Genomic DNA, 27,451 nt, shown 5'->3' with positions numbered 1-27,451 from the left:
ATAATTAACAATCAACCAAATAGCTCTATTGTAGGGAGAAAAACCAAAGCTCTTAATCTGAGGACCCCACTTAGGGCTGAGTAAAATAGCCACACATCCTCTTCCCTGAGGGTAATTATTGGAGAATTTAACATCTTTCCAAATAAAGTTAAGATTGGATTCCAAAATGAATCCCGCAGACTTAATTTCTTGCAACACGATCAGATCTATATTACCATTAGAGCTGAGAAAATTTTTAACCACAAATTTTCTATGAGGACATTCAAGACCTCTAATATTCCATGAAACACACTTCATTGAGACATAATTTTAGAGTTGGATGCTTCAGGATCCACAATATCCTCCATATGAGAAGCATCGCCAAAGACTGTGTGGCTTCGACTTTTATTGTTCTTGTTTAAATTGTTTTTAGAACCAAGAGGTCTCCCTTTCCTCTTTGAAGTGGGGATACCCTCACTATTAGACAAAGAGGGAGATGAGATATCCAGCATTGAAGGTTGGATGTTAGCAGTAGATGGGATTGCTGGTATGACTTCAACAATAAATTCATCAGAGATTTCTTGGAAATTTTTAACAGGGAGCTTAGGAATGGAAGGGTTTTTTCAAGCTGAAGAGGTGGGGGTGGAAGACTTGGAAGATTCCTACACATTAACACTCGAACTAACAGCTAGAGGAGGGGGGAAGGCTGGCACATTTGGGGCAGAGCTATTTTTATTTGAATGCTTTTTTTCTCTTTTTGGTAACAGTTTGCAAGTCGTCAACATCCATGATGCTAGTAATAGAAGCATTATGCAAGGATGGTGTCGAGATAGAGGAGGGAAAAGATTGTGAGGAGGCAAAGGGTTGGTTTTAACAGAGGAAGAAGAGTTCAACTGGGAAGAAGAAGAGGTGTTCATAGGGTTAGGGTTTTTTGGACTCTTATTCTAATGATGGGGCAATCTTTCCTGAGATGCCCTTCTTTCCTACATAAGAAACATGCATTTAACCATCCCAGGTTTTCGACAGGGCAAGAGACCTTTTCATTGGCAATGCTAATGGTGAGTTATTTAGGTAAATCATTACCAGGTTTCAAAGCAATAAGAACCCTAGCATCAAGATGGGGGACCAGCCGCGCAGAGTCATCCATGCGTAGGAATTTGCCAAGGGGTTCAACAAGATGAGGGATAAATCTCCATAAGAAAGGAGGAATGTGCTTAGTAAGGACCCATCTGGGAGTCGAAAGGGCAACAATCTCATCTAAGTTAGCCTCAACATTCCATGCCAGAGCTCGGAATGTGGTGTTTCCTATAGTCCAGTACTCTTTTTTAAGCACTGCAAGTTGAGATTCGTTATTGTTAAAGAACACAACAAACCAACCTTTTTGTATTTGCCTGCAAAAGAAAATTTGATATCCAAGTTTCAAATTCCAATAATTATAAAACCAATCATCTAAAAATTTCCTAGTAGGAAACTTGTCAATTTCAATCGTAGAGAAGAAGATGGAAGTGTTCCTTAACCTTTCCTTTTCTTTTATTATCTCAGCTAACATTTCAGGGTTAGGAATAGCGTGAAACGCAGAAGGGTCCCCAAATTGCTTATCATTTCTTGGGTTTTCATCATGATAAGGCTTGGTGAAGTGAGTGCCAAAGACAATCGCAAGGGCCGAGTTTGCAACTGTCTCCAGGAAGGATCTCGGCTTGCCACCAGCATTGGCATTAGAACTAGTAGCATTGCTAACATTGTTAATGATGGCATTGGCTTTGTTCATAGGGGAATCAAAATGAAACAGTATAGAGCCATCCAGGACATTAAATGACCTATTTAATTCCGAGTTAAGGAGAGAGGACAGGTCACACCTTGTGGAGTCTTTGTTTGCTAGGTCATTGACAAGGTTACCTTCAGCATTTGCCACCGCTTCGTTGCCTTGGTATATGGATTTCGTTGTGACATCATCAACATTCGTCGATAGATCTCGGTCTGAAATGCCGAATTTGACTGGATCAGACAACTTGCATGCACATAAATTCGCTAGAATACTTCGCCAAAAATCGCAGAGCAACTTTCAATTTTCAAAACATGAACATTAGATAAAAAGTGCAGTAGAAAATCCTATATTTATAAATTTCAATCCACTCTTTTAATTATTACAATTGAAAAATATAGAAATATATTATCTAATCAATACATAATTATGAATAATTAATCTTATTTAAGCTTGTAAGATTACTTTGCCTTCTTATTATTTAGATTAAATTTTATTTGTAAAACAAAATAAAATTAGTTATCATGAATTTTTAGATCTCATTTTTTATATATATTTTGGATTTCTAACAATTATATAATCCATAATTTTTTTTTTAAAATCTTTCTATTATTATGCATACATGCATATGTAAACAAATTTTTAAAAAGTCTACATATACCCAATTTTATTTTCCAATATGCCTTTCTACCATCTCATATTATTTTAATAATATTTAATAAATAAGTTTAATATATATTTTGTACATAAATTTTATAAAAACAAATATAATTTCTTTCCATAAAGTGATAAAATTAAAAATATTGCATTCAAATCTAAAAATTTATATTACTACATTAAGCTTTAAGCATCATAAAACTTTGAACTTGACTCTTAACATATGTAAATAATAATTATTATATTTACCCTCTCAACCAATAATTTGATAACACTGACAAAAGGTTGCACTGCACAGATAGCTGGGTGGATGATGCATAGAATGGCATGAGACATGGGCATGAGCAGCATACGCCACTGCCTTAGTAGACCACATATCAGAACCTATCAATGATTAGGACAGGTTGAATTTCACACAAGACAACCATCAAATCGTTTATTTTGAGATATAAATAAAACAAATATTCACTGTCAGCGGTACATTTTGGGGGGCTATTATTTATATGAGTTTCATTTTATACTTTGTGACTTTTTACCTGTGATGTACTAGGGGTTAGATGCACGAGTGTGGAGCCCAATCATCTCTATTAACATATTACATTTAGGACCCTGTGCACATTTTGGCTTTAGTCCTCGGGAACCACAAGAGGGAAGTAAAGAAATACATTTATGAATTTTATCAAAACAATTCAAAAAATTTCCACTTCCTCTTTTGTTTAAAGTGATTTAATGCTTTCCTCCATTTCCCCCTCCATATGGCCTGAATTTTAGAATTTTGCCATTTTTGGGTAGACATTACTGATGCCAACTCATTTATCAAATATTTAACATAGCTTAAATGAAAGTCCATATTAATGGGAGATTTTTCGCTCTACTAGGGTTTCCTGCCTCATGCGATTTTTCAGTTCTCTTGAGTACGTCTCTTCGTCTGAACTTGCCTTTTCTAGGCAACCCCTGTCAAACCGCATTTACTGCGAGAGTCTTTAGGCCTTTTTATCATGGCTCCGACCAGTGGTGACCCAGTTGTTTCTGATGTGCACGTTGCTGCTTTGGACTGCCATGGTGCTGCCTCCGAACAAACACCTACACAAGTTTTTCTCGAAGGTCTTTCACGAGGTAATCCTGATATTATCCTTCCTTTGCAAGAATTTGATGCTGCATGTGACTGGTTAGAGCACCACACCTTGATAGATTTTTTTGTGGGTCAGACTCCTCCTAAAGCTATGCTCAGAGAATGGGTTAACAAGAGCTGGACCCCTCATGGGGTCCGCCTTGATACCATGAAAAACCAAAGGTTTCTTTTTATTTCGTTTTGCCAACCCATCACAAGCAGAGGCGATTTTCACCAATAGCCCTTGGTCTGTCCGTTCTTCTCTGCTTGTTTTCCAAAAATGGTCCTGAGACTTTATTGTCTCAGATGATAAAAAGCTTGAGGTCCCTATGTGGGTTGAGTTCCCAGGTTTACCCTCGCCATGTTGGCATTTCATTGAGTCCATTGCCCAAACCCTTGGCAAGGTTGTCACCAAGGAGCCTGAGAAATTCTTTAATGCTCGCCCTTAGCATCGCGTATGCATCGAAGTTGATCTTTCCAAGGATCTTCGTGATTCCATGGAAATTCAGATTGGGGCGCAGACCTTCTCTCAGAAGGTGCTTTACCTAAACCTACCTAACACCTGCTATAGGTGCCAGTCGAAGGAACAAAAGATTCGAGATTGCCCCTTAGTTACCTCCAGGGTTAAAACCCGTGCCTAAAGATGCGCCTGCCAAACAAGCCGAAGGGAAAAAAGACGACTGGGTTTCTATTAGATGCAAGGGCAATGCTGCTTCGACCCCTTTGCAACCCAAGCAATCTTACGCGACGGTTGTCGTTGTTCCTCCTATTCCCACAGGACGGTCTTCACCAGCTAGCGTGGGGACGCAGGCGGCTTCGACAGTCCCTCTTCCGGGGGTTCTCAGGTTTCAAACCCTACTAATGCGCAGGGGATCAAGGCCGCTGCCAGGGCTTTTGCCTTGGTCGGGACTCGCACTCCATTTGCGGTCTCTTCCATTGTGCCACTAGCAACACGACATTCTTGTAGTCCTCCTAGATGTGCAGAGGTACCAGAGATAAAGCGTCAGGCTGTAAGTTCAGAGGATTTCCCATTTGACTTTCACCTGGCCCCTACCTTCTTGCAAAATAGCTACTCCTCTCTCGAGGATGAGGATGACATGGAAGAGTTCTCATGAACTACCTTTCATGGAATGTTAGAGGTCTTACAGACCTCACCAGAAAGTACTATGTCTGGGATACCTGTCATAGACTTGGTAATTTGGATTTTTTGTGTTTGCAAGAAGTTAAGATCTCTAGTTTCATGCTTGATGCCGCTTGCCGTGTCATTTGGTCAAATGGCATTATGTTTTCCTCACACCATGATGCTGGCCGAGGTGGTGTAGTTACTCTCCTGTCACCTCGCCTTCATTCTGCTATTATTTTGCATGGTTCTGACCCTGCGCATAGAATTGTTTGGCTTTTACTTTCCATTAACAATCACTCTTTTGGCATCATTAATGTTTATGCTCCCAATGACGCTGTTGAAAGAGCCCAGTTGTGGGCCTGGTTGGCTGACAATTTGCCTCTAGCTACTTGGGTCATGTGTGGGGACTTCAATATGGTTGAAGTGGCATCTGACAGAGAAGGCATTCTGCCTTTTCGTTGGACAGTTGGGGAAAGAGTAGCCTTGTACCACATGCGTAATAAATTGGGCCTGTTTGATCCCAACACTAACCGCCGCCAGAGTAGTGGGGTTTGGCACACTTGGTCCAACTTTTGAGCTAGCCCAAATCATATTTTAAAATGTCTTGATCGTGCCATGATCTCTACGCAATCTTTTTTCTCCTTTTCTGAGGATCGAGATTTTCTTGTCATTCCTCTGTCAGATGTCACTTTATCTGACCACTATCCTATTTATTTTGGCATTACTTGGCAAACAACTGTCCCCAAGGTGGCTATGTCTTAGTTTTACCTCAACACGTTAGTTCTAATGCATGCTTCCACCATCTCATATATCCTACGTTTTTGGAATTTAGAGCCACGTCCGCACTCTCACAGGGGATGGATTCAATGGTGGAATGATGCCATTGCTAGAACTACACGATTCCTATGCATCTATGGGCGTCAAGTCGCCATTTTCAGAAAAAGGGCTTATGCAGCTAACAACCTTGCCCTCAGGAAAGCATCTGAGGCTCTCACTCTTAACCCCTTTGATATGGATCTGCAAGTTCATCTTGCCAAGATTCGTCATAACAAGCAAGTTGCTAACAACTATGCTGCCCATGGAGCTCAACTCAAGGCTTGTCTCCATTGGTTGAAGGTTGGAGACAAAGCCTCAAAGGAATTTTTTCATGCTCTCCGGGCCCATCATACCAAAGTTGGGATCCAAAAGTTCAAACAGGGCACGACTATTCTGTTTAGTCTCCCTGACATCTTGCAAGCGTTCGGTCATCATTATGAGAATGTCTTCACTTCGCAGGGAAATTCGGTTGCTTAGGAAGATGCTCTTCAAAAATGCATCTCTGTTACTCCTAACCACCTTGCGGGGGAACAACGTGCTTTCTATGAGAAAATTCTTTCCCTCAGCGATCTTAAAGAGGCCGCCTTTTCTATGGAAAATGACAAGTCCCCTAGGTGTGATGGATTTCCCTGTAAGTTTTACAAGCACCTCTGGGAGCAAATTGGCCCTGATATGCACAGAGTCTATCTTGAAGCATATCATTCTAAAATCTTAGGAGCCATTATAAATAAAGGAAATATTAAATTCATACCTAAGGCTGGTGATCCGGAGGACATATGCAATTGGAGGCCCATCACCCTTCTGAATGTGGCTTATAAGATAATTTCCAAGACACTCTCTCTCAAAATTAGGCACATGCTGCCTCTAATTGTGCGGCCTGAGAAAATTGGCTTCATCAAGTCTAGATACATTCTTGATAACATTATTGCTATCTGGGAAGGGATGGAATTGGCTCACAAGTCCAAACAGAAGGCTATCTTTCTGAAGATAGATTTTGCCAAAGCTTATGACCGCATTGAATGGCCCTTCTTCCTAGCTATGCTCCAGGCCTTGGGATTTGGTCCCAACTTTATTCAATCCATGGAGATGCTTTTTGGTGATGCTAATGCTTGCATTACCATTAATAATTTGCAGTCTGAGGCCTTTGGGCTCTTTCGCTCCATCAGGCAAGGTTGCCCCTTAGCTCCAGTGCTTTACGTTCTTTCTGTCGAAGGTTTTGGGTACCTTCTTGCTCATTCTATTTCCTCAGGATTGGTTCGTGGCATTACCTTGCCTGATTCTACTTCCCAGCTTGTCAATGGGCATTTTGCTGATGATTCCTTCCTTACTCTCCTTGAGGAGGAGGAAAGCATTAACAATGCGCTTTCTTGTCTGCAGACTTTTTGTCAAGCCTTTGGCTCTGCCATTCAGTGGCATAAAACGCTCTGCTACCGCTAGTCTTTCTCGCCAGCACCACACTGGCTCAGCCAATTTGAGTGGAAATGGGTCACTCAGTAAAGTTTTTCATTTTCTTGGCATCCCCTTTTCCTTTCAGGCTTCCCCTCTGGAACTTTGGAATGTTGTCCTTGCTAAGATTGTGAAAAAGCTTGATTACTGGATTACCAAACCGCTCTTTCTTGCTGGTAAATTCCAGATTTGTTCTAAGATTCTGGTGGCCACCCATGTTTATTATTCTTCCTGTTGGGCTCCTTCCAAAGCTTCCTATCTTAAGCTGGAACGCCTGCTCAGAGATTTCCTCTAGGCTTCTAGTTCCGATCATCATGGATTTCACAGAGTCGCCTGGGAATTTTGTTGCCTCCCTAAAGAATCTGGCGGCCTCGGTCTGCTTTCCACTCACAAACAAGGCCTTGCGCTTTGTGCCAAATGGATCATTCGAGCTATTACTGGAGATAAAACTTGGAAGATTCTGTTTCACCATTGCATTTCTTCTAGCTTCCCTGTTAACAGACCTGCGTGGAAAGGGATTGGTTTTCAAACCCTTCTGATCATGCGCGATCCTGTTGTCATACAAGGCTCATTTGTTATCAAGAGCATTTGGAAAGCCTGGGAGGCTATCAAGCCTTGGGTTCATTGGGCTGTGGATGACTTTCGTAATGGTCTCTCCTTGAATCAATAGAATATTTGGTGGTCTCCCCTATTTGCCATTCAGGGTAACCCTCTTGCTAAGACCCAAGGTGCAAGTGCTCTTCGTTTTTTCAAACGTGGCATCAGAACTGTCAAAGATCTCTTTTCCAGGGTCACTATGAGTTTCAGGACTTGGGAAGACATGTAGGTTCAATACCATCTTGTCTGTGCAGATCGGCAGACTTTTGACCTATTGCTTTCCTCCATCCCTATACATTTGGTGCACAAGGTTGGAATTTAGTCTGGTCGTCCTTGGTGGCATGACTGGAAGTGGTATCCTGACACTCCTTTTGCCAACTACAAGCCCAATAAGGGGTACCGATGGCTTTCGCCCCATCTTCCGATGGTAGACATGCTCAACAAGAGATGGCATTTGCAATCTTCGCTTTCTCAATGGCGAAAACGCTTCGATACCATCTAGTGCACTATTACTGAGCCCAAGATCGCACACTTTGCTTGGTGCCTTGCTTTCCAAGGTCTTCCCCTGGGGCCTCGGCTCAAGCATATAGGGGTTCCTGATCCCAGATGCCCCTTTTGTGGCTAGCATGAGTCCTTTCTGCATATTTTCTAGTTTTGTAAACACGCGTAGAATTACTGGCACTGGATTCATGATTTTTTCAAGCCCTTTAGGCCTGAACCATTTTCATGGCACATGATCCTACTGGGTGATTCCCTTAGAATTTCCAGAAAGTACTCCCAGATCTGGCATACATTCAGGATGGAAATTTTGTTTACTCTGTGGAAAGATAGAAATGATGTTTTATTCACACATAGCTTTTTGGATGTTAACATTGCAATGTACACTAAAACTTGTATTTGCAACAATGTTATTATGTAGATATGGGTGCAAGCTAACAAAGTTGCCCTGGAAGTTGCTCACCTGCAGGAGCTGCTCAACCACTGGGGCAATGCCTCTTGCACTGTGGCTCAAGTACCTCCAGATGCCTCGGCAGAAACTTCGACGCCTCGTGGCCGTCGACAGTGGCGCCACTCCTCCGGCCGCCACTCGCACACTCCGCACTCGCAGGCCTCTCGCCACCGCTCTCCCAGTGGTGGGGCTGGTAGTTGGCGGCACTACTCTACCTCTCCACCCCATGTTGGCTCTGGTTGGTCCCTGCCTCCTCCTCCTAGCGCTCGTCGAGATGCTGCTAGCAAATGGCCCCGCCTGGCGCTGGCGATTTCCCCTCTGCGGCCTGAGGTCAAAGATGTGGGGGCTGCCACTGATCCCCTTACTGCTGTAGCTCTTGATGACAGCTGGTCTGTGCCCAGCCCGCCCCCCAATCCCAGAACTGATTGGGGTTTCAACGAAAAAGATGATCCTCCCCCCTCGACTGCCACTACTTTGGCAGCCTGAGGTTGCTTTATATGTTTTTTTTATGAATAGTTGCTTCTTTCGGCTGATGCCGTGTGTTTAGTTTCGGCTTTGGCCGCTTGAACTCTCTCACGGGGTGATTGTGTATCCCTCGACCCCTTTTTTGTGACTTGTATTCTAAGTATATTTTTTAATAGAATAGGACTATTCATCAAAAAAAAAAGAAAAGTCCATATTAATTTTGTCTATGAAGTATAATTGTCATGGAATGCTCTGGAGTGTGGAATATCACCGAGAAAATTGAAAGAGTTATAAAGTGAAATTCTTGAAGAGTTGGACAGAGGAACTAATGGGATAAAGGCCTTTTAAATTAAGTCCATAATTGTAAACATTAGGGAAGACCACGCAGAAACTTTATAATGATAGATTAACTCATGCTTTGATTATGAACAATGCATATTTACCTATGTTCCCCGAGGATGCGTACTCGACCTAAAACCCCTCGTTTCGGGGACGGGGGACGGGTATGGGACGTCCCCCAGCTGCCCCCAAATTTTTTTTTTTTGCAGGGGACGTCCTCGAAACTAGGGGACATGGGGGGGACAAAAGGGGGACAACCGGTACGGAAAGGGGACGTCTAGCCGTCCCCCGACCGTACCGGGTACGGCCGGCCGTCCCCCTTTTTTGCAAGCTCAAAACATTAAAAAAAAAAACATAAAAAAAACATTTGTTGTGTCTTTTTTGGTCGGCTAGTGGGCCCCACTCCTCCAAAAACCCTAAAATGTATATAACTCCTAAATTGTTTTAACCATTCTTTGGTTTTCATTTTATGTTACAGCCGACTGAAATTTTCATTTTGCAAGTAGAGGAGGTAATACTTTTGCTTCCAAGAGCTTGACCAAGGGTTTGATCTTCTATTTTTTCCACCAAGTAAGTATTAAACTCTTTATGCTTTCATCTATCATTTTCTTAATAAATTTGTAGCTTGCAAAGTCTGATTTTTTTTTTTTTTTTTTCCATTGTTTCAGCTCATATATCTATTCAATTGCATATTTAAGCACAATGAGCAGTAGTGGGAGTACAAGTAGTAGTAGTGAAGAAGAAAATGTAGAGGTTGATGTTGTTAGTAGTGACACTAGGCAAAAACCCAATCTTAAAGTTGATTTGTTTAAATTCCCTTCCAACATTATGAAGAATTTTGCAAAAGGTCCTTTCAATAGGAAAAAATCTCTTCTCCAATATGTCACACTTAGGCCAAAAGATAAAAAGAATTCAGGAGGGACTAGGGTGTGGGATTGTCATGTTTGTCTTGATGATTTTAGGGGCAGCTATACAAGAGTGAAGTCACATTTTTTAGGTGTTAAATGCCAAGGAGTCAAAGCTTGTCCTAACCTAACCGATGAACAAAAATTAGAATGTCAAAGATTGCACTTAGAGGCTGAAATGGAGGGGCAAAATTTGATAGTGACATCACCATCCATTCCCTCACAATCATCTAGGCATATTTCATCCGCCATTGGTACTAGTGGCAGCCCTAGTGGGTCTAGAGGGAAGAGAAAGACAAAAAGTAGTGAGAAGGGCTCGGTGGAAAGTATGTTTAATGCACAAGCAAAGGAGAAGTGTGAGGCATCCATTGGTAGATTTTTTGTTGCTAATGGTATCCCATATAATGCAGCCCTTTCCACTTATTATAAACAAATGGTGAAAGATATTATGAGCATGAATTCCTCATTTGTGCCCCTCGGTGAGCATAAGCTACGAACCACTATCCTAGATGAAGAGTACTCAAAGGTTGCTTTATTGTTTGAGGATATGAGACGCACTTGGGTTAGGACACACTGCTCTATTGTGATGGATGGGTGGACCGATGTTAGACATCGGCCACTCATCAATATCATTGTCACATCCCCTGCTGGCTCTTATTTTTTGAGAGCCATAGATTGCTCAAGAAAGAAGAAGGATGCATATTTTCAGTTTACCATTTTGCAAGATGCCATAGAGGAAATTGGGCCCTCTAATGTTGTACAGGTTATCACAGATTCTGCACCTGCGTGCAAATCAGCAGGTTTGATGATAGAGGGTGCTTATAGGCACATATTTTGGACCCCTTGTTGTGTTCATTCCTTGAACAATACATTGAAAGACATAGGGAAGATTGAATGAGTGAAGCAAGCGATGCTAGAAGCTAGAGAAGTGCAAATGTTTATTTGCAACTACCACACTTCACTTGCTCTATTCAAGTCCTTCTCTAAGGAGTTTCTCAAACCAGCCGAGACAAGGTATGTCAATTATAATTATAGTTTACTTTTAGTTTGTTTTAACTTTAAGTTATTTAAAAAAATTATTTATAAGTTTACTTACATGTGCTGCTTTTTGTTTTAAATTTTAATCATTAATGTTTAAGTTTAAATTTTTAATTTTTAATTGTTGCTATAGGTATTGCACATATTTCATTTTGATGGAGATGATGATTGGGGTGTATGAGACCCTTCAATTAATAGTGGTGAATCCAGAGTGGGGACGATGGTCTCATTCTAAGTCCACTGAAGAAAAAGCGGTGAGGCAAAGGATCCTTGATGAGAGTTGGTGGTCCACAATGAAGTAAGTTGTTGGTTTTTAAATTTACTATTAGTCTTTTGCTTGCTGATTTTCCTACTAATAATCTTAAAATTCTAATTCTGATTTTTTTTTGTTTGTTGGCATTTTGATCTTGCAGATACATTTTCTTTGTCATAGCACCCATTGTTGATGTCATTAGATATGTTGATACTGATGCTCCTAGTTTAGGAGAGATTTATGAGACTATTGACAGCATGTTGGGTAAATGAAGAGAATTGTTGCGGCAAAGGATCCTACATTGGGCTTTTATGAGAAGCATATTAGGTCTATTGTGACGCGGAGGTGGAACATAATGAATACCCCACTTCACCATGACAGCATTTGCTCTAAATCTCAAATGGTATGCACAGTTGGGTGGAAGGGGCCTCCCATGTGATGATCCTGAGGTTTTGGATGGCTTCACAAAAGCAATTGATAAGATGAATTCAACGCAAGATGCCTCTACTCTTCGTGCATAGTTCCTTGACTTCACCACCTTTGTGGCCCAAACTTGGGTAAGCCACAAGCAAGGTTGGATAGAGTTGTTTTGGCACAGAGGGATCTTATTGGATGGTGGACTTGGCATGGGAGAGATACACCTGAGTTAAAGATACTTGCTGGTTGCTTCCTTTCACAAGTTGCTAGTTCTTCAACTGCAGAGAGGAACTGGTCCACATATTCATATATCCACTCTATCAAGAGGAATAGACTTACCTCTAAAAGAGCGGAGAAGCTAGTGACAGTGCATCATGCTCTTCGACTTGCCGATCACCAAACTCCAAAGTATAGGCAGACACCAGCTTTGCGATGGGATGTTAAGCCTCAGGATGTGGCCCAGATAGATGAGGATGACATAGCACCAGGACTGGTTGGGGTTCCATTAGATGGGACTACGCTTCCTGTGGAGGATGATAGTGAGGAGGATTTTGATTTTGATGCCATGGATTACTAAAGGCAAAATAGGAGCAACAGTCTGCTTCATTTTCTATGTTTTGCTTTTTATGTTGAACATGAACATGATTATGATACATTGATTATATGATACTTATTACTTTATGGCAACTTATAGCTTTGAGCATATTTTGATTTTGATTTTCAGATTTATGATTTATCATGCTTATCATTATGAGTCTTATGATATTGACAATGGTTAATAACTTAATGTTCATTGTTCAGTGTTCTCTAATATTGTATTGATATGCATTTTGAGAATTGGATACTAAAATACTAAATAGTAAAATACTAAAATTGGATATTATTTCATAGATGGCATTCAAATGTTGTATGTTATGGTTCTGTAATGTTTAAATGACATGCTTTGTGCTTAGTTTCATATGAATGACATGTATATTTACAAATTTCAATGTATATACTATATTTTAAAATTTTCCTATATATATAGCCGTCCCCGTCCCCCCTCCGATCCCCAAAATCGCCAAAAAAATTTGCTGTCCCGAAAACCCGTCCCACTGTCCCCGTACTGAACTTGGGGGAGCATAGATATTTACAAAGTTGATCTGGACTAGCTGCGGCTATGTATGTTTGTTCTTTTCACAACACATCAGAGCAGAAGCACAGATGGAAAATGCTATATACATGGCAAAGACATTTTCCAGGTGAAGCGAGAAGAGTATTTGGACTCCAAGCTCACACTTCAATTGCAATGTTTTACACCGGAGCTTAGAATTACAAGAATATACAAAAAGCAGAGCATCCCAGATTTGAGATTCTCGAGGACTGCAATCAAGGTTAATATGCAAGTATCTGGCAAGAGCAATACCCCATGTCACCCAAGAAATCTATACCACTGGGAATCTTCATCATATGCCATGTAATACTCTGACATATCTTGTTATTCTTGACAGGAACAACCATCACTATGAGCGCAGATCCCATAGTTCCCACCACGTAAAGTTTTTCTATGCTGCTGGACATTGCCAAAATCAGTTTGGGATCCCACCCCAAGAGTAAATCTTCGGTCTCACATTTCATGGGCACCCAACAATCATCTTCTGGAACGTATTGCTTGTAACAACCAAAATCAACAACGTAGAGCTTACCATCCATAACAGTGCTTGGTTTACCCCATCCACCATGTAAACCAGGTTTTATCTCTGACCATTTGTCTGCAAGAGGATCATACATGCCCCCATTCATGCTCCCATTAACATTCTGTGGCCCTGTTACACAGAAATATCCCTCCAACACAGCTGAGTGTTTAAGCGGATTGAAAGGATGCTCAGCAACTGCCCCTTGTGCACTTGCTGCATGCTGCCATTTATTGGTAATGGGATCATAAATTTCCAAAGAAGGGATGGAATAGCCCGTGAGGTGACACATTCCTGAACCACCCACTACGTACAGCTTATCTTCCATGACTCCTACCAGGCCAGCAAAGCGAGCAGTTGACAATGATGCTCCCTTTCTCCACTTGTTCCTCCTTGGATCATAAGTCCACACATCCCTGAAAATGTCCTCCAAATTGTAAGGCACCATTAATGCACATAAACAATCACCAAATGTGCCATATACAAAAAAATATTACGAAGGCAGGCTAAAATGGATTCATAAATAGTATAATACAAAAGATTATCTAGGCATTTAAGTTTAACCCAGCTTAAGGTTTCCAGTTTCCCTTTCCCTATTGGCTGTTCATTCAGAATGCATTCCTCATTCAAACAACACTCAGAGTCTATGGGAATGCCAAAGTTAAAATTGCATTAGGAAATGCTAAACATGCATTTGATCACTAATCCACTTGCCATTGACATAACATCTTACAGCCACATATGCCAAGAAGATCTAATAGTATTCTTAAAATCATAATTATGTTCTGCAGAACAGTGCAGGTACATCAAGATGGTATACATCTGATATAGCTGAACTGCCATGGATTTCAAGAAAGCCATAGACATGCGCAGGAAGTACCTAATTGCTGCTTTCCCAAAAGGAGCACCTCCAATCACATAAAGCTTTCCATTCAAAACAGCTGAAGTGGCTCCCAAGACCACTTGCCCCCCAGTTACAGCTTGATCATAGGGAATCGGTGGAAGTGTGAACCATTTATATCTCTCAGGATCCAGTGCGTGCCATTGACTATAGCCACCAACAAGTTGCCATCTATTTCTTTTCCCTACATTCGTTTCGTCCAAGTGAGGTGAAGTCCCAACATGAAGATAAAGCCAGTCCTCCGAGCAACCAAGCAACCGTCTTTGCTCCAAGAACTCCCAACTATCAATTGATTGACACCATGATTTGGATACACAACGAAGCATAGGATGATACATCCGAGGAACTCTTGCAAGGCATTGTAAAGCAACATCATCTGGTAATACAGGTATTATCCCACAATAATTGTTTTCAACCTTTCTATCTGATGTACTTAGTAATATACTGTCCTTCACTGGAATCCCTCTCCACAGAAATTTAGTAGACATACCTACAGAAGACACTCTATCAGTAATAGGAACTTCAACAAAATCAGAGAAGCATGGAGAACAATGATCATTTTCACCTTAATTTCTAAAAACACACGAATTATTTATTTGATTCTTCTATTCAAGCATCTCTATTTAAGAAAGTTTGGGTGAGAATGGCATGGTCAATAGCTATACAAGCACTATGTTCTTCCCTAAAATTACAAATTTAGTAACATCATTAAACTCAATTTTCTTTATCTGCAGAATGTAAGATGTTATTTTCATGCTTATAAAGTTAGGCACGTAGTCAAAGGTCAGACAAAAACAACAGATGAAGTAAACACAAATTTGGAATCCTGTACAAGAGAATGCAAGATGAGAAATAGTCAATGGAAGTGAAAAAGATAAAGAGTGTATGTGTATATCCAGTCAGCAATTGTTAAAGAATCTCCAAACTTGGCACATTCATTGTAAACAAAGTAACAAAACAAGGCAAGAAAAGGAAAGAACAAAATAAATTGCATTGTGACAAGAAAATGGCTATAAATATTTACAGAGTAGAATTAATGACATGAAATAAGCTATGGTGGGGCTAGAGCTTGACAAGTTTTTGTTATAGACAGAGATCTAACATGTCTGATAGTCTATGAAGGTCTATTTCAGCATTAAATCTAGTCACTTGCAATGTCCCCATTTTTACGCTACACTGTTTAGTGAGAATTCCCAGATTTTAGGACTTTTGCAGTTTTCTTGAGGCACTGGATGGTGGCTTCCAGTGTTCTTAGTAAGCTCAGATTTTAGTTTCAGTGGGTTCCAACAGCAGCCGCTATTTATAGTAAGTTCTTGCATTGCACTGACTTTTTCAGTCTTTTCTAGTTTGTTCTCTTTCGTTCTTGGAGAATACTGCTATTTATAGTATGTGTTCTTTTCGACACCAGGCATCATTCTTTAGTACCAGTAATGTCTCAAAATGTTTAGTCTCAGATTAAAGGCATTGTAGTTGATTGTGGTTCAAATTAAAATGATGCAAATGTTGACTTGGATTCTCTTGAAAAATAGCAACATGAAAGTTATTGAATATTGACGGTAATTATCCTCATGTACTGGCATTTGAAAAATCACTAAATTATGAAAGAATTAATTAGGTGCACTTAAATGTCTGCAAAAGAAACAGGAAGAAAATGGTGAAAATATTTATAAGCAAAAAGGTGCCAAAATACCTAATTTTTCCCTTGAGTGATAAAATTGAGGAAATGGTGGCCAATGAAGTTTTATGTGCTTTCCAAGGCCCTCATTTGGGTTTTGTAGTCCTACACCTAGATTGAGGTATTGCCCTTTGATTTGGCTTAGGGCTTTGATCCCAAACACCAAAAAACAAGCACTGCCCCACAACCCCAATGGAGTCTCCACTTAGAGCCCCCAACTAGTTGTCATCCGCACATCATCCCATCCCCTTATTCAGAGACTTATAGAATATATATTGTTTTTCCAAATGTGAAACATTTCTACAAGTTGTGAAATTTTCAACAAAGAGAAATTGGAGCACATATTTCTCTGTTAAGTTAGTTATGTCTAGCCAATTGAGTGCAAGTAGTCAAGGATTTGATCTTTGTGGACTCTAACTTGTATCTCTTGTCATATAGGAAGCCTGATTACGATGAGCCATGACAAGGATTTAGAATCTAAATCTTGCATGTACTGAATTAGGCACTATTAGTGTGCAGTTTAATGAAGATAAGGCAGCTTCTACACATAACATAGCTAAATGAAGTGGCATTGTTGTTGATTTCTGTTCAAAGGAAATTGAACCAATTGTTGACTTTGATTATCTATATGAAGAGCAATATGATTACTATTTAATATTGTTTATAGTTTATTGTTTTTTTTTTATGAATAGTCCCTTCTCTATTAATTAAATATTAAAGTTACATATTCACAAAAAAGGGGGCCAAGGGATACCAGATCACCCCACAAGAGTTCAAACTACAGAGCCGGAAACATTAGAAACTATTCATAAAAAAAAAAACAAAAAAAAACATAAGAACAGCCCTTAGGCAGCTAAACCAGTGCTAGTCAAGGGAGGTGGATCCTATCGATCATGAAACCCCCAAGCATCAGCAAGGTTGGAGAGTGGCTTAGGAGGAGCCCACTTGTCATCATCAACAGCAACAATTTGTTCTTTTTTCCTCTCCCTCCACCCTGGTGGGGGAATGACCATTTGGGGTCAGTAGCAGGCACAGGCTAACCACGAACAATAGGAGCAGCAAGATGAGCATCCAACGACCATCCCGAGCCATGCCATGGAGAGGTAGAGTGGCAGCGGCAAACATCCCAACTACTAGGAGAGTGGCGAGGGGCCTAGGAATGTGGTGTTTGGGAGTAGCGGGCCGAGGAGCTACACCCCCGGTGGTGAGCACGGGGTGGAGTCTGATCTGCCGAAGCGAAATTTGACGAAACCCGGGCAACCATACACAGTGCATTGCCCCAATGATTGAGAAGCTCTTGTAGGTGGGTCCCCTCCAGAGCCATTTTGTTGGCTTGTACTTGAATCTGTAGCATTACATTATTAAATATGCAAGCCTTAGTATACATAGCAACATTTATATCCAAAAAATTGCGTGTAAAAAGCACAATATTTTTATCTTTCAAAGCATGCCAAATATGGGAGAATTTAAACGGGATTTTGGTTGAGTTCCCGAGCAAAACAATATGCCAAGAAAATGGTTTTGGCTTAAAAGGCTTGAGAAAATAATGTAATCTAGAGCCAGAACTGTTGAGCTCTGTGAACGAACCAAAAGATGTGCAAGAAAGTCTCAGGTTGCCCACAAAAAGGACACCGTGGGTTAAGAATACCCAAATGCTTGAGCCAAGGACCTAGAGTGAAGCCCTGGAAGAGAACACACCAAGCAAAGTGTGCAATCTTTGGCTCAGTAATGACTTCCCAGATAGTGTTAAACTGGCGCTGGTTGAGAGACTCAACTATAGCCAAATGAGGCACCAACCACAGGTATCCCATTTTCAGCTTGTAATTGAGAAGAGGAGTACATGAATACCACTTCCAGTCCTTCCGCCAAGGTTTGGCTAGTTGAATGCCCAGCTTGTGAAGCAAGTGAGGAGGCAAAGAAGAGATCAGAAGGTCAAAAGTGTGCTGATCTGGGCGAGTAAGGCAATACTGGGCCTGCATATCTTCCCATGATCTTAGATTCATGGAGACTCTGGAAAATGGATCTTTGGGCATTTGGATGCCATGCTTGAAAAAACGTAGCACACTGGTAGCCTAAATCTTGGTAAGTGGCACACCCTCAATAGCAAACAAGGGTGACCACCACAAATTGTGTTGATTCATGGAAAGCACATCTTTGAAACCATTACCAACCAATCAAAGCCATGGCTTGACAGTCTCCCATGCTCTCCAAATGCTCTTAACCACAAAGGAGCCTTGGATTTGCACAAGTTCTGAGGCGATGAGAAGGGTTTGAGACCCGATCTCCTTCCAAGTCTGCCTATTGATTGGAAAACTAGAGGATTACCCACTGGGCACACAAGGCAATACCTTGCTTGTGAGTGGAAATAAGGCCCAAGACACTTGATTCCTTGGGCAAGCAACAATATTCCTAAGCGACTCTGTGAAAGCCATGATGCTCAGAATTTGAAGCCCCAAGAAAATCTCTTAGAAGCTTCTCCAATTTGGAATAAGTGGCTTTGGATGGATCCCAACAGGAGGAATAATACAATTCCTTGGAGCAAATTTGGAATTTACAAGCCAAAGAGAGAGGCTTGGTAATCCAATAGTCCAAATTTTTGGAGATCTTGTCAAGCACAACATTCAAAAGGTCCATTGCAGAAGTTTGAAAAGCAAAAGGGATACCCAAAAAACAAAAGATTTCACCATTTTGGATCCATTTCCATTGGTATTGAGCTAGCCAAGCTGGAGGAGGGAGGAAGGACTATCTATAGAAAAGCATCTTGTGCCACTAGATGGCTGACCCAGACGCAAAACAGAAAATATCAAGGCATTGGAGCACATTGGAGACATTGTCCTCGTCCTCAATGAGGGTGAGGAAGGAATCATCAACAAAGTGTCCATTGACAAGTTGAGTGGAGGACTCAAGAAGATAAATGCCCCGAACAAGACCAGAGGAGATGGAGTGGGCTAGAAGGTAACCAAACCCTTCAGCAACCAGGACGTACAAAGTAGGAGCCAAAGGATAGTCTTGGTGAATGGATCTGTAAAGGCTGAAGGCCTCAGATTGTTTGCCACTAATGGTGATGCAAGCAAAAGCATCGCCAAAAAGCATCTCCACAGACTGAAGAAAGACAGGTCCAAATCCTAAATCTTTTAGCGTAGCAAGAATGAAGGGCCATTCAATGTAATCATAAGCTTTGGCAAAATCAATTTTGAGAAAGAGAGCTTGCTGCTTAGACCTATGGGCCTATTCCATGCCTTCCCAAACAACAATTATGTTGTCTAGGATATAGCGAGATTTGATAAAGCCTGCCTGCTTTGGACAAACAACTAGGGGTAAGAGATGTGTTGAGTTTTAATTTCTGGATTAGATTGTGTATAATTTTTTACCATCAACGTTTCGGATCATACTACATGATCCATCATCAGGATGCAAGAGAACAGGAAGAACAAAAAATCATCATCAGGATGCAAGAGAACAGGAAGAGGTGTTGTTACATCCCAAAATTTTGACCTATTTAAAAATAAATTATAGCCGTTGTGATGATTAGTTAAAACTATTGTTTCCTTGTTCATGTGAAAAGGGTAGTCATATTTAACTATTTTTATTTCATATGAACTTAGTTGTTAATAATTACTCTGTATAATTGCTTAGTGATGATGGTAGTTAGCCATTACTTATCATATGTCTGATGATGGTAGTTAGCAGTTGCTTGTTTATTGGATAATGGTAGTTAACTATTTTTACAACTAACTATATTATAAGTTGATGTTGATTTATTATGGGAGAACTTGTTATTATTGTGGAAATATTACATAGGTGATTGCAGGAGCAAACGAAGGGGAGAAAGCATTGCTTAATGGGATCTACGGAATGGGGTACCACTACCTTAGTCCATTTATCTGATCAACACGTATGACCTCTAACTACCTTGGTAAGGACCTAGCAATTGCATAACAGGGTACATACATTGGACATGCATGAGCTACTTGGACAACATATAAAAATATTTAAACATAATCAAAATTTGTACCTTTGATAATTTATGTTTACATCCTCATCATTTCATTATATATATGCACATATGTATAAGGTATAATGTCACCACGATATTAAATTATCCAAACTCACCTCTATTAACATACGCATACATATATATATGCATATACATCGGAAGGATAGGAAGATAAAATAAATCCTTCGACTTATGCACATATATAGATATGCGTACCCTAATAGGTACAACCTTGGATACAATAATAGTATGATGACATCATTAGAAATTTATATATATCTATATATATATATATATATTATAAATTCTTCTTTTAATAAGGAGTCCTTCAAATTCTTTTTTTTTTTAATTATAAGTCTCTATGAGGGACAATGAGTACACTTGGCGATATTTCTTTCTTTTGAATCGGTGAACCAAGAAGCCGAAGATCTTGTTTACAAGTGCCATCTTGAGTTGCGGCTTCAATTGAAGCTTTCTCTTTTGTTTAGATATATAAGCTCAACTACATTTCTCTCAGCTATGATCGATACTGCTCTCCTTCACTTTTTCTTTCTTTTTCATGTTCTTACCCCTTCTATATGGCCCCGCTATTGAAAGTGAAACCGAGCTTGCTTATTCTTTTAATGAGGGACTCTGTATTCGACATCCATTTTGGCAACCCAAATCATTGAGAGTCGGCCAGTTAGGATTCATCGATTTCATTCCATCATTGACCAGGTTATGTGGATAACTTTTATTCTTTTATCTAGTATATATTGCATCCAAAATCTATATGCAAGTGGGTTTTAAGGATTGCCCATGTTATTTCTTCAATGCATGACTATGAAGTAAAAGATGAATAATGAATAGTTCATTGGATCAAGCATACCAAGTAATCTGACCATGTTTGAATCTGAAACTGAATGAATATGCAATGTTTATGTTTTCATTCTCGAATCAGCTTGTCCTTTATTTTCTGAAACAAAATTCTCTGATTCTTTTGAGAGAAGTCCTTGAGACACAAGGATGGCTTTATACCAGTACTAAATTATAATCTTCCCATCAAATGAGTTTTAGCAAATGAACTGATTTCATTAATGAACCGACACTAAGGACTCACCCCATGCTGGATGGCCAAGAAAGAGGGTGACGAGGTGGAAAGGAAGTTCTGCAAAAACAAGGAACAAGAATCAGATTTGATATGATAAAAATGTTAAGAACTATCCAACAAACTCATGCATGTCCAATCTACTTACCTTGTTGTCAAGTCAAGCGGTGGTGATCGAGTATTATAAACCCACCTAAAGCCTTGGCCAAGGTTGTTAAAGGCATGTTTGCCTTCTATAGATCACATGATGTCGGTGGCGCCAGTTAATCAAACATGCTCGTCTATTGTGGAGTGGACATTCTAGACATTGATATAGTTCAGATGGCTGGACTAATAGTACCCCAAGCCTAGCTCCGAGGTAGGGAGGGCCTTTCTTGTCAAAAGATTGTGTGGGGATTGATAAGATCCATGGTTGGGAGGTTAAGCCTAAGCTAATGCTTCTCCTCTTATCCAAAAGTTGAGGCTTGCACAACAATTACGAGACTCTCTAGTTAAATTTTGTATGTTCTTCTACCATCCTTTACTATGCATTTACTTTCTCTTGTAATTATTGAATATCATAGAATTAATGGTAATGATTTAAGTTTTTTTTGTAATTATGATAAAAATTAGTTATTTCAGTTGGTTGTTAATCCAGTTAATTTCACATGAAATGGAATTATAGATGTTTACTTCGGTAATTTGGTTTGAGGTATTGTTTTTCATATCTGTTTTAATTCAGATTACAGCTCTATCTTTTTAGTGAAGAAAATTCGTTTGTTACATGTGTTTATTGTTTATTGACATTTGACAAATCACTAAATTATGAAAAACCTAAGTATAATCTTTTTCAGCAATTAGGAGGAATTTTAATTTCTCTTTATTGGCAATTACGAAAATTTTATACACCTGAAATTGTACCTATACTTGGGAGAAGTGATATTGACACACTCGATCCTAAAAAATGTTACATGTATCCATCCCTATACCAAGACCTAAAACTTAGTTCACAACATTGAAGGAGCAACTACTACTATGGATATACATGGGACCAAAGGAGGAACTATATGGTGAGTAACACCAACGAAGATGTCATAACAATGATTGAGTGATCCTACTAGGTACATGCCTTTTATTTTTATACTATCATATTTAATTGTTTTCTTCAAGTACTTTGGAAAGAAAGTAGAGTAAGGGAGGTAGAATGCTAAAACTTTTCATCAATGATATTATGATTTGTGTGGAGTAGCCAATGTGTTGACATAACCCTTGGTTAGTTATACTAAGACAATTTGATACATTGTGAGTAAAAAAATACTAGTAACTTGTCCATAAAATGTAAAACATGTGGGTTAAGGGTTTACCCTATCCACATTATTATAAGATTAGAAATTATATGCTAATGTAGGTTATGTATATCTTTCATAGGATCATTTGAGAAATTGGGATACAATGCCTTGTAGCTTGTTCAGTTATACCATTGGGAGATATATTGGAATGACTCTTTCCCTATGGATTGATGTTTGTAGTGATCATGTCTCAAGGATATTCTTGTTGTATCATCCATCCATTTGTTGCTTAAATATGCATACTTTTGAGATTCTTTTCCAACTTTGTATTGGAGGATGCATAACTTGTTCTTTTGGGTGTCTTGTCTTCACCATTTGCATTGATAGTTTTGGTTCTTACCATTGTGCTTGTATTATATAGTGTGTTTGGACCACCTCTAGGTTTTGGGATGGTATCCCACAACATCGGCAGTTGTTTGTGTTTTGGATACATTATGATGCATGTACGGTAGTGTTTCTATGTGAGAAGGTGATGCATTTCACTATTGTTGTATTCCTTGAGATGCTTGGGTTGTATTTCTTGTGATAGAATCATAAATGCAATGATTTAATGATCTCAAAATTATATCAGGATGTTACTACTGTACCATTAATATAGTTTTATAATAGTGAAATCAGAATTATACATGTGTACTATATCAGTTAAGGAGTATTTTACTTATCTACTTATATGTTCATAATCCATTGGAAAATACATTTCTAGCCATTCCTTAATCACTCGCTATAGCCCCTTAAGAAGATAGGTTGGTGTATAGAGAGAGGCAGGTGTAAATCCTCAGAAGTATAAGCCCCAAGATAAGAAAAGGACTTGTAATTCCATGCCTTTGAGGGAAAAGTATTGAAATGGGTATGAACATTTGTTTGAAAAACCTTGAGGGAGTCTATTTGTTGATGGTCTCCAAGCGGCTTATGACAAGTATTCCCTAACCTCCTTAAGGTTGAAAAAATATTTAAGCCTAAATAATAAGGTTGAATCCGGAAAAAGTGCATGGATGGCTCAGTAAAGCTCCTCGATATCTTTTCAACACAACAAGAATCGTGAAAATTGGAGATTGAGCAAAAAACTGGGCTCAGAAATGAAAAATGAAGATCTAACTTCAACCAAAAGAATCAGACAAACATTGTAAAATCAAGCAAGATTGCTTGCCCATTGTGAAGAGTTCAGAATCAACATTCTGACAGTATCTTGTTATTACAAATTGAAATTCTAGTGGAAAGTTTAGCGAAATGAAATAGTAGCAAGATTTATAATAATAAAGGAGCCAAATAGTGGTTGCAGGATAAATGAAAGGCCCTACAGATGGATTTGGATGGTACAACAGGGTTTAACTACTCACAGGGCAGAAAACTAGCAGATGTATGGCTGTGGATACTTTTCAATTGGCTCAGAAGACACTAAGTGCAACACTCCTAGTGGATTAGCAAGTAGGTGAAGCAGAAGCTCTTGCACCAGCTGCTACAAGTAAGCGCTTCAATGCAATTGGTTTCTTATGTTTCTTGAAACCAATAACTTAACAAGAAAACTCGTGGTTTACAAAATAAGTTTTTAACTAAAACCCTTCACTCATTCTAACTACATCAGAGTGACATGATGCTTCTGCAAAGTCGATGCAAGTGTTGAAACAGAAAATATACTATACGAATATTTTGATTCTACAGATTGTCAATGATCCATGATTGACTATTGACATCTGCAACCATGCAACAAGGTATGAATTCACACAATAATATGGAGTCAGTAAAAATGCATTGAATTTTTTACTGCAAAATTTCTCAAGCCCACCTAAAACGGCCAAGAAAATGTCACAGTAATATAGCGTGTCATAGACTCATATTGAAAATAAAGGCTTTTGGGCCTTATAGATCCAATGGTGAGCTTTACTTTTCCCTAGAGTACACCCATTAAAAACTCCCTGATTATCTCTCAGATTTGAGAAGGGGCTTGCAGATCTGAAGCTCTGATGCCATGTTATAGTCACCAATGTACTTTGATCACCTGCAACACCAAAGAGGACTTTCCACAAGAAAGAAACAAGAGAAAAATATTGCTTGATTATGGTGCACAATGAATATGATTGCTTACATGTGAACATGCGTGAATAGGAGTTAAATAATAACTAGTTAGATAATGTGCTTTGTTCACATTACAAAAGGGAAAACATACAAAGAATACCCTAGTTCACACCAACAGTTCCGACTTTGTAAATTTACTAATATCAAACCTACAGAATTTTTTAAGAATTTAAAAATATGGCTTCAACATGCCCTGTAAATTTCCATAGCTAATTAACATTGGAAATCAATTTAGTAATCATTAATACGAAGGATAGTAATAAATTAAAGATTTTGATATAAGAAGTCTCTTGCAATTTAAGGAAATATGTGAAACCTTAAGAAATCACAAAAGGGGACATTGCAGTTTCCTTGAAAGTGGAAGTTTCTGAATATTTGTAGATTGCTTCATGTTGTGTCCCAAATCTAAGATTGATGAAAGCAGCAATCTATATTTCTAGAACACCAGTATTGGGTATGTTGTGTCCCAAATCTAAGATTGATGAATGCAGCAATCTAAATTTCTAGAACACCAGTATTGGATAAGTTTAGTTCCAATGCTTATCAATCAGATTCCTATTTACAATTTTAAATCCACCAAGTTTACAATCATAATGCTTCTCATGCAAAAAGTTATTACATGAACTTTGACAGCTAAAATAATGTTGGAATTAATCTGACAATCCGCTAGTCACTTTCTCATGATGTTTAAGCCAAATGATGATCATGCATAAATAAATAAGTTAGTGTGCTTTTTACAAGTCAAGAAAAGGAAAAAATAAAATATTGTGTCAGGTTTATTTAAAAACCACCGACACAATACAGGTCTTCATTTCTTAAGAAATTTGGAAGTATACGAGCTGCTTGCATAATGCAGGATAAGCCTTAGGAACATATTTTCAAACATGAAAATAATTGAATCTCAAGGATTAGAGTCTACTGGGCTCTGATCGAGTGGTTATAATGGGGTATGGCCATACAATAAACCTAGGTTTAAACTTCACAGGGGATAGAACCCCAATAATTGTACACTATCAATCTCGCTAGTGTTTGGGTAGCTTCATTATTGACACAATGAAAACTAAGCCAAAGGCGTGTTATCCCCAACAAGGAAAACTACTACCTCATAAATGCACCAAATTAGGAAAGAGAGAGCAGAACTAGAAGAATATAAACAGTAGTTGTCAAATAAGCCAGTATCCAGTTTCAAGGAACAGGGATACATATTGCCAGCCAATGAAATCAAGAAAAAACCGGGGGAGATTAGACAAAAGTCGCCAGCTGTGCCAACACCCATGTTCAACTGTAAAGCTAGCATGCCTTCATTAATTTATATACCCCTTTTTGGAGGCCATAAGTCCTAGAAGAATGTTAAACATAGAAACGGCGTACAAAGGCACAATTACAGGCCAAAAAGCCAATCCCTAATCCTTTTCTTAGAAAGAGAACTCACTCTAGCTTTTCGGGAATAAAGAATCGATCTTCAACCAATTTTCTCGGATCAAATTTCAAATAATACCAAAGGCGGAGATACAAAATTTATGATGTCCTTCTCCACCTATTAAGAACTTGGATTATCAAAAGCATCGAGAAATGAAGGCTAATATAATTTGTGAACACCAAAACATTGAGGCAGCGTTTCAAATAATGCCAGAGCCGGAGATACATAATTCATGATGTCCTCATTCACCTATTAAGAACTTGGATTATCAAAAATCGCCAGAAATTGAAGCCTAATAAAATTTGCGAACGTCAAAACTGAAAACATTAAGTCAGCGTTTTAAGGAGGCCTTGCTTACCTCAGGGAAGTTTAAGGCCAGATAAAATTTCTATCAATCAGAATGTTGAATCATTGTCTCAAGAAGGAAATGCTCAAATCTTGGTTCTGCTGGCTTTTCTGGGTGGAAGCGTCGAATGGATTTCACAAAACATTGACTATTCAAACTAAAGAAACCCGTCCCAGTTCGTAATTTATCAGCTCTAATTGCATTCCCCATTCCCCAATATAGAGAAATTCAACTGGAACTAATCAACGCCAATTAACTCACCTGCTCCCACAATCTTAATTCTTTTTCGCAGCCGGAGACGCCTTAAATACTTAACAAATTGACCTGTGCCTCCAAATCGCAGCCGCCTGGTTCGTACCCGAGACCTCGAGGACGCGCATGCTCTGCAGCACGAAGGTACCGTTCCCATCCTACAAGAAATGAACAATGTATTGGGTTCCACCTTTCAACGCCCAATCCGATTGTTATAAATTAACTGGTATGCTTCTAATAATGTCAGAATTAGAAAATGAGAAAATAAGCATCCTGCTAATTCTGTTGGCTCGGCATTGCCCATGAGTGCCATTCTTGTTAAAATTCCCCTGAGATGAAAGGAACAAGGCGTGTGACGTCTCTGATTCCATTTTCCCCAATAGTTGCTAGTTTTGCTGACGAAGAAGAGAGCACGCTTCCACAAATGACATTGGAATCGGCATCGGGTTCTCCAATTACAGTGGACAAGGACGAGGAGGTAACCTCGTTTAGTGTCGCCTCTCACAATGCCCTCACTTCTGATTAAAATTGGAAATTTTCTCAACATTTTCCTCTCGGATTATAGCGTATAATGATTTCAAACGGCATGATACTAGAGAATTATTATAGATTTAAAAGTATCTTAAATTGTCATTATGAATTATATAGTACGTTGTCATATAAGAAGATATTTATGAAATATACGGTACTTTGTCATATAAGAAAATATTTAATATACTTATTCTTTTGAAACATATAATGATTCCAAATGGTATGATATTATAGAGAATTATTATAGATTTAAAAGTATCTTAAATTGTCATAATGAATTATACAGTACTTTGTCATATAAGAAGATATTT

At 39.1% G+C, this 27,451-nt stretch overlaps 1 protein-coding gene across 1 annotated transcript; it reads right to left on the bottom strand.

Annotated features, from left to right (window-relative positions):
* Nucleotides 1-13,090: 13,090 nt before the first annotated feature.
* LOC149568920 (F-box/kelch-repeat protein At1g22040-like) lies at nt 13,091-27,244 on the bottom strand. Its single transcript, XM_089821761.1, has 3 exons — nt 26,619-27,244; nt 14,411-14,921; nt 13,091-13,946 (listed from the first exon to the last, which is right to left on the bottom strand). The coding sequence occupies exons 1-3, from the start codon at nt 26,764-26,766 to the stop codon at nt 13,232-13,234; spliced, it is 1,374 nt and encodes a 457-aa protein (XP_089677887.1). The 5' UTR covers nt 26,767-27,244; the 3' UTR covers nt 13,091-13,231.
* Nucleotides 27,245-27,451: the final 207 nt, after the last annotated feature.

The sequence above is a fragment of the Cupressus sempervirens genome, chromosome 3, assembly GCF_028749045.1.
Source record: "Cupressus sempervirens isolate cs-2001-9-10 chromosome 3, ASM2874904v1, whole genome shotgun sequence".
In the NCBI taxonomy this organism is placed as follows: Eukaryota; Viridiplantae; Streptophyta; class Pinopsida; order Cupressales; family Cupressaceae; genus Cupressus; species Cupressus sempervirens.
The sequence above is the reverse complement of the archived record's forward strand: the minus strand, read 5'-3'. Positions and strand labels throughout refer to the sequence as shown.

Excerpts from the sequence above, each read along its gene's own strand:
- LOC149568920 (XM_089821761.1), bottom strand. The coding sequence starts at position 26,766 with ATGGGAACGGTACCTTCGTGCTGCAGAGCATGCGCGTCCTCGAGGTCT. Across the intron at positions 14,922-26,618 it reads AATTAAGATTGTGGGAGCAG|GTATGTCTACTAAATTTCTG; the intron begins GTGAGTTAATTG and ends TGTCTTCTGTAG. Across the intron at positions 13,947-14,410 it reads TTTGGGAAAGCAGCAATTAG|GGATGTGTGGACTTATGATC; the intron begins GTACTTCCTGCG and ends GGACATTTTCAG.